Source organism: Abramis brama (assembly GCF_963993115.1).
Source record: "Abramis brama genome assembly, chromosome: 23".
Lineage (NCBI taxonomy): Eukaryota > Metazoa > Chordata > Actinopteri > Cypriniformes > Leuciscidae > Abramis > Abramis brama.
The window spans coordinates 3,465,014-3,475,849 of NC_139985.1; the positions used below are offsets into that span (position 1 = coordinate 3,465,014).

Genomic DNA, 10,836 nt, shown 5'->3' on the forward strand with positions numbered 1-10,836 from the left:
TGGAAGTCAATTGGGTTCATCAACTGTATGGTTACCGACATTCTTCAAAATATCTTCTTTTGTGTTCAACAGAAGAAAGAAACAACTTGAGGGAGAGTAAATAATGACAGTGAACTATTCCTTTACTGATCTGAACAAACCCATTAAAATGATGCTTGCCTGTGCACTAATCATTTACATTTTAGGACAGAAATATGGTGCAGAATTTACACACTTCACCTTTAAAATCAACGTGAATTACCATTCACATTATGATGCATTTGATAATATGATGCATTTCTAAATGAAACGCCACATTCAATTGAAAAAAAAAGAAAGAAAGTGGGATGGGACTTGGATTGGATTGTGAAAAGTGCGAATTACACACCAGAATTGTGCAAATCTGAACACATAATAAAAAAACCATAATATTAATAAAAATATTATCATTTTTGAACAATTCAAATAAACGTCACAGTAAAAAAAAAAAGATTTTATATGCATTATTGTATGCAGGCTCATAAAAGAACAAGCATTACTCAGAAAACCAAATATCATTGCAATTAATATTAGTTCATCAGCAGAAACCTCATTTAAATAATGGACTTTTAACAAATATCAGCTAAGCTGCTCTTTTAAGATACGAGTTCCGCCTTAAGAGCTTAATTAAAAAGCTTTTAAAGCTTGTTTTTTCTATGTTCCTAATCATTGAGACAGTGAAGTATTTACCTGAGCGAAGTCAATCCCCGGCCTTACACAGCATGGCAAATAAATCTCTAATGACTGAATTTGTTCTCCCTGCACTGGTACACAATTAGACACGTTTTGCCAAGAAGAGCCGAGTCCTCAGTCTGCCTGCAGGTGCCTGAGCATTCAAATGACAAGCCATGAAGCCAGTAATAAGTGCAAGCAGACATCTGAGACCAAGAGCATTCATCTTTGCTTTGTGTCACATTAGAGGCCGCAGGTTCACGATTCAGCTAGATCTTCACATTAAAGCCTATATATGCAGGAGAGGTTTTATTTTAATAAGAGTTTAGAGTGCTACATAAGATTAAAGTGCAAAGGCGAACGACACCGCTTGGAAATTCGTGGAAATTTACGTTTAATAAGCATGCATCTTGGTTCCAGGAAATCAGTGCTGCTGTGCAGCCGCATGTATTAATGTCAACACTCGAGCAAATGCGGTTTAAATGGTGACAATCAAACTGGATTTTTACATTTTCCAGAGTAAATGTGGGTGGTGCGTGCTTGTAAAACTCATGAGCATCTAGGATGTTATGGGTGGTTGCCGGGGCATTGCTATGTGGTTGCTAGGGTGTTGTGGATGGGGTGAAGTTTCATTTTTAACTTCAAAGAGTTTTCATGCATTTTATCATCCGCCAAGTGAAAAAAAAGTCTGATTGCTTAGAAAAGTAAACGTACCGCTCTTGTCATGATTTGAGATATCATTCATGCAGCAGAAATGATGCAGGACGAGATATGCAATGAAGTTTATTACTAGGGTTAGTGACTTGAACAAACATAACATTACATAACGTGTCTAAATGAATGTTATATCAAACCTCTTGCCTGTAATTTTGCACATTATGCTATTTTAACTCAACAAACCTTGAGTTTGTGTGTGTGTGTGTGTGTGTGTGTATAGGGCTTAAAATTTACTTCTTTCCACACCTGCTAATGAGTGATGACTTAAATGGATAATTCACCCAAAAAAATAAAATTTTGTCATCACTAGTGACCAACATTCTTTAAAATATCTTCTTTTGAGTTCAACAGAAGAAAGAAACTCATTCAGGTTTGGATCAACTTGAGGGTGAGTAAATTATGACAGAATTTTCATTTTTGGGTTAACTATTGAAGAAAATTTACTGTTTATAAAATATTTTTTCACCAGCCATGAAACAGAAATTAGTCCTTATTAAAGTTCCAAAAGTTATTCAGTCTAGAGCAGTGAGTGGTTTTTCTTTGTCTTTTGTTATTTGATTAACATTAATAACACAGACAGCAGCAGGTATATTAGGCTAATGTCACTTTAAGACCTAATGCACGAATCCAATATACTGATACACATGCTAATTATGCAATATTCTTTCTCAACTGTTTACGTTCACTTTAAACATAACTGACTGTGTTTACAAGGATACATGCCAAGATGGACATTTGAAATTTTTGTTTAAATATGTCTGTTTAAGGGCAAGAAGACTGTGGAAGTGAAAGTGAGCTCAATTCAGTATTCGCGCGAGTAATAAATGGAGTTCCCTTTCGTGTCGTCTTGTGCTTCGATTTTTGTGACGATGCAGCATTGGCTCATCAACTGTCCCGAGCGTTGTTTACGTTCCTTCACATTCTTACAATATTGCATTTTTAGAAGAATTCATAAAAATGTTACCGGCCAACTGGTGATTATTACTGGCATTTGGCACTTGGCGAGTGTTCATTTTAGGCCCTGTGTGTGTGTGTTTATATATGTAAATGTATACATTTGTATAACCTTTTTTGTTTTGTTTTCAGTAACTGCATTCAATTATGTATTGATCAATACATGTAGAAAATTTTGCACATGATGTTATTTTACCTATTTGCATTTAAAAGAAACGTATTATAGTATACTACATTACTCCAAATTTATGTTCAAATGAGCCAGATTGTTTCACATAACCAAATGCATTTCCATATTAGGTGAATATATGTACAAAATTACCAAATTAACATAACAAATCAATGCGACTTATATGATGGCTTGAGTTAGGATAAGGCATTGCTTGCTGGAGGTGAGCGACACGGATGCTGAGGACGTCCATCTTTTGTGCAAGCAGCTCTTGGCAGATTCATGAGCCTTGGTCATGGTGTGGTGACCTGCCCTCCATCACACACTCATTCCAATCCTGACTGACTGCTATGTTCCCGTCAGGAGATTTACTGCTCGAATTTAACTCATCAGACAAGGTGCAAAACAAGGAGACAGCGAGAGGCCATCAGTCAAAGTACACCCTGTAATCAGAACCTAACTTGTTGTTCGGCCAATTCGTTTGTGAATAACCTAGAATTAAAGCCTTGGTCTTAAATATAATCCTAATGGTTAAGCTCTGTAAGCTAAGCTGTCAAAATACTGTGAAGAACAAGAATCAAATGAACCTTTCTTGCTTTCTTAATTCATACTCTTGGGTCAGATTGTGAAAATTATTATTGGTGCACATTATTTCAATGAAAATTCTTTCAAACCCTCTTATTCTTCAGCCCCTTCAACCACCTGTTATATAAAATGCAATCAAAATACAATTATTAATGCATTCTTTTTACTTAATTAATGTACTTTTAATAATTTACATTTTATGAATTAAACATACGGCATATTTTATCGCTAGAATTTTTTTTAATTGCCTGTTAAACTTAAGCAATCATTTCAGACATGTTTCCTTATATAGAACCTTTTTGGCATAAAGGGTTCTGAGTAAAGAACCACAGGGTTCTATATAGAACCTTTTTTTCTAAAAGTGACCACAGAAAATGTATCTCAGAAGCTTTTTGCCGTTTAGCAGACTCTTTCTGATCCAAAGTGACTCCAATTCTCCTAGTACAACAAAGTGCTTTGCTCAAGGTCTCAGGGTCTCAACCCACAACACTCGGGCTATTAGCCAGGATCTTTAACCGCTAAGCTGCACTTCCCAAAAGTGCCTTGCAGTAGCACTTTTAATCACATGCACAACAAAATAATTATGCTGTACTTTAGGCGTCCGCTAACCTGTTATTACAGCCCATGTTTCCAAGGCAATGCGAGGAAGTGCATGAATTCCCTTGTGTAGAGGTTGACCCCTCTCCGGAAAATGCATGTTGTGGATTTTTCTTTAGCATCATTACAGCCACTTTACTGTTGTTTTATACTGCAGTGAAGTGATTTTGATAATGCCAAACCGTTAGACCTGGTTGCCCCTGCATGAGCTTGTCATCCAGTGTGTTCTTGCTAGATTCAACAGCACTCGGCTGGAGTCTTCTCATCTACCCGACTAATCCATTCTTATCTTAATAACATCCAGCCTCTATCTGGCACATTGCAGAAACAATCGACCCAAAAGTGCTCTTTTATCAGTGCATTCACAGCCTGTTCAATATCAGGATACCTGTTCTGTACAGCAACCGCCCCTGCTGATCTTATCGGTTAGACTCGACTTTTTCACTCTCACAAGTTCACATTTTCATGCTAAATCTTCCTGTTCTGTTCAAATGTTAAGCCTTGAAATTCATATTTAATATTTGAGCATGCATTCTACACCAGTTAAGATTAGTCATGTATACACAATAGAGGCCTACAGAAATCCAGGCATTCGCCATAACATGTTGTCTAATTTGCCAAATACTGCCCTCTGTTGGAATATCTCAAATACACATGCAAATAACACACTTTATTTCACAATCACACTAGGTCGTGAATCTAATTAGTTTAACTGATATGTTTACGTATGGCCAAAATGCTCTGTTTGTTACTGCAACCTATTTTGAATTATTCCACTATTTACATCTTGTCCACACCATGTTTGCTTTTCTCCCTGTAGCCGTGATAAATGATCCCTCATTAATGAGCTATGAAGTATTCAAGCAGCATGCATTAATTGTCCACAGCTCAAACTGTGAAGCGAGAAATCATAGGGACGGTTAGAGGTGACCCGACTCCACGACCAGCAGTGTTTAAAGTTAATGGGATGCAACACAACAGTGCAGTGGTCAGTCTAATGACATTGCACTTGCCTGGACACATTAGATACGTGCTCTGAATATGGAGAGCTACTGCGCCTACACTAGTCTGCACTGCGTCCATATCATTACTGTCCTCACTATCTGTCACATGCTGTGCTTTGATTACTGACATTATGTCTGGACAACACTAACACTTAAGAATCAAAACACAAGAACAATAAACTAATGCACAAATACATATGAAGTAATAAATGAGAGATTTTAAACGTATGCATAAATGAGAGTATTGCCAATGCTGTAGGCTTGTAGCCTCTAATTTTCTTTTGATTGTGGTGTAAGAAAGAGGATTTATTGTAATCTACTATTAAAATCATGTAGCCTACAGATGCTAATATTCCCCCCCTAAAATGAATGGCTGTGGTTTTTAGAAAGATATAATAGAAACTCAATAAAAATAATTGAATGTATATTCTTTTGTATTTCTTCTCTGTTTTTCTTTCTGTGGCTCTTACAAAATAAGAGAAAGACAGAAAGAGCGTTAGACAGACAGACAGATAGATAGATAGATAGACAGACAGATAGATAGACAGACAGACAGATAGATAGATAGATAGATAGATAGATAGATAGATAGATAGATAGATAGATAGATAGATAGATAGATTGTCCCTTTAAATAAGCCCACTGCCTGGTCACACAGATGCATTGTGGGAAATGTCCGGAGCCAATCACTGTTCTCCGTGCAGTGTTTGAGTTTGACCGTTTTACGCTTGTGGCGGAAGTTTAGAATCTCTTATTCTTTTTATTTTAACATATTTCACAGTCACACAACATGGTTTAATAAACTATAATTTATATTCCAAAGAGGTAAATGTACCCGATGTAGTGCAATCTGTTCCACGTCTGATTCGCGTGCTGGGTTTTTTTTAACTCGTTGCTATGGCGACGGAATGGCCGCGCTCGAGCAGATAGACGGTTTACGGAAGCAGAACAAAGATTTACTGAAGAAACTGAAGAAACAAACCGAAAAACTCCATAAACTGACTCTCTCATGGCCGGACGAGAAAGGCCAAAGTCACCGCTCTGTGTACGAAGCGTTTAACGTAGGGATTGTCCCGCGTCGAGCGCCGTTAACGGAGAGAAACGGAGCGCGTGCGGCGCGAGCTTCTCCTCCTCCTTCTCCAACAGCAGAGAAAACCGTCCAAATATCCGGTCAGAACATTAAACTTCTTATCCCGATCAACGATGATGTGTGAGGTGTTGTTTACAACTTATGGGCTCAGTTTAAAGTGTGCATGGGTAACTTATCTGTAAATTAAATAGTATATTTAAATGATTTAGTAATATTTGCTATTTACGTTACCTTTAGTCTTTATAGACGTCTATTTTTAATCTTGTTTAAAAGGCCCTGTAACGTTATGTCTTCTCGTTCCTGTCATATATATATATATGAAGAGTTCAGATGTAAAAGCCTCTAAGTGCCATCTGAAATTTTCTTCTAGAATGATCATTTTTATGAATCATGTATATTTAAGTTCAGTAATTTCACTTAAATGACAATGAAAATTACCTATTAATTGCCATATAAGTGAAATTACTGAACTTAAGCTTGATAAAAATTATCATTCTAGAAGAAAATTTCAGATGGCACTTAGAGACTTTTGCATCTGAACTCTTCATATATATATATATATATATAAAGAAAATATTTATATTTTGAATAAATTCTGCTCTTTTTAACTTTTTATTCATCAATGAATCCTGAAAAAGGTTCACAGGTTCCAAAAAAATTAAGCAGCACAACTGATTCAAATCATCATATTAGAATGATTTCTGAAGGATCATGTGACACTGAAGACTGGAGTAATGGTGCTAAAAATTCAGCTTTGCATCACAGAAATAAATTATATTTGAAAGTATATTAAAATAGAAAGCATAAATATAATATTCTAAAATAGAAATATATATATACTTTCTCTCTCTCTTTCTCTCTCTCTCTGTACATATATATATGTGTGTGTGTTATCACATTTTGCTGATAAAATGTCTTCAGATGGACAACTTTCTGAACATTGTGAAGACCCCACACCAGACCAACATAAACCCAAACACAAGCAAAATTCAGAGGTGACCACGTACAGCACACTACTGCAGGACACAGGCAACAGTCGCTGGATGGGACAGAGCCGATCTGTGAGACTGATGCTGCCCAAACCTGCACCTCTCACAGCGGATAGTCACCAGGTACGTGTACTTCAACATCAAGACAATCAAAAAGACAGCATGGTCAACTACGGTAGTAAAACCCGGATCATGCTAGATGGCGCCACGTATCCAGTGCACAGTAGAGAGGAAAAAGTGGTCACTTAATCGAATGGAGATCTGATGGTTTATATTGATTTCCAAAGAAGTGAAAAAAGCACCTACAAAGAAAAATCCCCATCTGCCAGTGTTTTAATTTCAAGAGTACCAGATGTGTATTGTGTTTTTTTTCCTTTCCTTTTCTTGGGACTGCAGAGAGAGACTGACAGCGCAACGACTGCTGGACTGGATACTCTATCAGAGAGACACATACAGCCTTTACTGGGCTATGATTGGATTGCAGGTAAGTTATTTGAATAACATTTAAATAATTCGTTTCAACTCAACAGTTTTCATTGCAGGTGCTGTTTGGAAACCAGTAAAGGAAACCGTTATGGTTTGATTTGTTTGTAGGCCTCCTGGACGCTGAGAGCTCTCTTGCCGATCGCTCTGAGCAGTTCTTCAGCGAGCTCCGCAGTTTCCGTCAGGTCAACCGAGACGAGTGCGTCCACAACTTGTTATCAGGGTCGGTCTCTCTCTGTAAAACTGTAGATTGTGTCTTTAGACAATGAAACCCTGATAAATAATGATTTATTGTATAATCCAATGAAGGTTAGATGAACCACCGAACCATGGTAAAATTACTGCAACACACAGGCTTTTGTTGCATAATTCAGAGACATCTCAAGTCATCCATGTCAAAAGTTGTTTCGATACTGCAAATGCTGTTTTTTTCACAGGCTTCCATCTGTTGCTGATCTTGTGTCTTCCACACTCGATGACGAAGAGCCACAGGCGCCTGCAGACACGCATCAGTGTAAGAGATCTGCTGATTTGTGTTTTCATAACATCGCTTTTGCACGTCATGAACGTACTAGGTACGTGAAGTCTTCATTTTCATTTGGCCTTCGGTCCACAGGCACGTTCTGCTACAGAATAAACGGTCGACTGTTCGCCGTTCCGCTGGACGCACAGGTCGGCTGTCCGGTGTGCAAGATGCCCAAATCTGAACACCCTCATAGTGAAACAGAGCCTGCTTTCATCAGGTGAACACAGCAAAGTGTTTATGCAATTTCTTTTTAAACTTATTCATACGGTGCCAAAGCTAATGCTTAATTCAGCAAGAATGCATTAAACTGATCAAAAGTGACTACAGACATTTATAATGTTTCAAAAGAATTCAATATCAATATTGATAATAATAGGAAATGTTTCTTGAGCGGCAAGGATGATTTCTGAAGGATCATGTGACACTGAAGACTGGAGTAATGATGCTGAAAATTCACAGGAATAAATTACATTTGAAAAGTTATTCAAATAGTTGTTATTCAAATAAATGTTTCATACAAAAATCTAAAATAGTTTAGAATAGTCAGTAGTGGTTTAGTTAAATTGTTTTAAATGGTCAGTGATAAATTAAGATGTCTGAAAATTATGAAAGACAAAAATGCATATGCCATTTTCTTTAGAAATATGTTTGGAAATAATTTTGTTTATACCATTTCAAACAAAATGTTTACTTTAGTGATTAAAATTGTAATGTTTTTTTCTTTTTCTTTTTTGAATAGATTATTGGATGTAAATTCCAGATAAAGACATTACAGCTCACAAAATTGCCGTTTCCAAGACTTGATTCGTATTGCTCCGTGAATGAGTGAGTGTTTGAGTATCAGTCTCTCTGCGTTTGTTTCAGGGTCAGTATTCCTCGCTCAACTCTGCTTCCAGCTCACCAATACAAAGCCCATCGCTGCTGCAGTTTTGATTCCTCTGACAGTCTGAGTTTGCCCTCTGTGAGTCTCCATTTTGGGAAATCAGCATTAACTGATAAACTGATATATATATATATATATATATATACGGTACCTGTCAAAAGTTTAGAAACATTACAAAGAAAATGCTCGAGAAACATTTCTGATTATTATCAATGTGCCTAACAAGTTTGTGGAAATGGTCATACTTTTTTCTTTGATGAATAGAAAGTTAAATGAATAGCATTTCTTAAATTTATTAAAGCATTTCTTAAATAGAAATCTTTTGTAACATTATAGTGTCTTCACTGTCACTTTTGATCAATTAAATGAGTCCTTGATGAATAAAAGTATACATTTTTATTTTTTTTAAATCTTACCACAAATGTTTGAATAGTATCATTGTTTCCACAAAAATGTGAAGCAGCAAAATATTGACTACAATAAGAAAGGTTTCTTGAGAAGCAAATCATCATATTAGAATGATTTCTGAAGGATCATGTGACACTGAAGACTGGAGTAATGATGCTGAAAATTCAGCTTTGATCACAAGAGTAAATTACATTTTTAAATCTTTTAAAATGGAAAACAGTTCTCTTAATTAATAGTAATATTTTGCATGCAGCCTTGGTGAGCATAAAAGAAAACATAATAAACAAAAATAATAATGTTTCAAAACATTTGACAGGTACCGTATATATCAACCAAAGCATTATATGGTTGATATTTGGCTTTTGAGATCATCGCCATTGGCTAATAATGTGCCTGTCAGCTTTATTAATGGATAATTCAAATTTTTCAGTGTTTGATCATTTTTGTATCACAATGACTACATCATTATGATGATTATGAACATCGGCCTAACTATTTATTCTCATGCACGTATGAATTTTACAGCACTGTTTGTCCGGGTGGTCCAATCCCACCCTGAACTCTGGCTCTCAGATGAGCAGTCTGGATCTGCGGGGCTCAGTGGCAAAACATGCGTCCACGAGAGGCTCATCCTCATCCTGGCTTGACAATAAACTGGTGAGACATAATAGGGAGAACAGTCCAGGTGTTAAGCGACCATTGCAGATTCTACATATTTACAATTGTCAATTTGTTAATTATTAATGGCATTTCAATATCACTTTATATGAAAACAGTAGTGTTGATAATATTTATTTTATCTTATTTTATCTTACTGTTAATGTCTGTTTCATAAACTTGGCTACAAGTGTTTTAAATTCATCTGGTTTCAGGGCGATTTCATTCAGGCATCATGCAAATCAGATAATCTATATCAGGTTTACTTGACAATCAGTAAACAGAGATAAAACCAAATGTAGTTTCCTGGGAAAACTCATCTTATTTAGAAATCTGTTTTCCTTTGAATGGCTAATAACTGAAATGTTTTTGCAGAAACATGGTCACGTTTGTCTTGCAGTTGCATTGGAAATTTGGTGTCAGATCTGTAATGCTTATTCATTTCAGTCTTTAATATCACACCTGCATATACATGTTAGTGTACAAGAAACTACAAGCAAGTTATTTCTAGATTAAGAATGACATGGCTTCGTAACTGTTTATCTTGGATGATTTGTGTCAGCTCAGTATTCTTGCTAACTTTCAATGACTTATAATCATATTTTTAGGATTCATCCCTGCCCAATGCATCAAGACACCAGCATTCTGACCAGCTTCAAAACGTGTCTCGTTTGCCACGATATGCCTTTCAGCATTTAGACCCAAAGAGGCCAGAGTCCAGAGCCGCTCTCACGCACTTTACTGACGTCTCTGCTGAGTTGCATTAAAAAAAGAAGCAACGTTTGTGTTTGCGTCCAGTGGATTTACTGGATTTACTGAAATGAGTGCTTATGAACAAGTTTTTGTATGCGTAATAATGAAAAACCATGAATCATTTGTGTGAATCACTTCTACCATGGTGATGTTCGCTTGTTTAGTTCTAAATTTCAAATAAAGAAATGAAATGGAAAATCAAGTGATACAGTAATTTCTGTTTTCATCTGTTGAGTTGAGTCTTTTAATGTTCACTGAACAGTAAAACTTTAATGTAAGTGCTTAATGTGATCTTGTAGACTATGCACAGGTTGTAAATACTCAAATGTGT

At 36.3% G+C, this 10,836-nt stretch overlaps 1 protein-coding gene across 1 annotated transcript; it reads left to right on the top strand.

Annotated features, from left to right (window-relative positions):
- Positions 1 to 5,404: 5,404 nt before the first annotated feature.
- Positions 5,405 to 10,717, top strand: miip (migration and invasion inhibitory protein). The gene is made up of 9 exons (XM_084101597.1): positions 5,405 to 5,886; positions 6,728 to 6,918; positions 7,192 to 7,279; positions 7,390 to 7,501; positions 7,716 to 7,792; positions 7,895 to 8,021; positions 8,669 to 8,765; positions 9,621 to 9,752; positions 10,361 to 10,717. Exons 1-9 carry the CDS (start codon positions 5,625 to 5,627, stop codon positions 10,517 to 10,519), a joined length of 1,245 nt encoding a protein of 414 aa, XP_083957723.1. The 5' UTR covers positions 5,405 to 5,624; the 3' UTR covers positions 10,520 to 10,717.
- Positions 10,718 to 10,836: the final 119 nt, after the last annotated feature.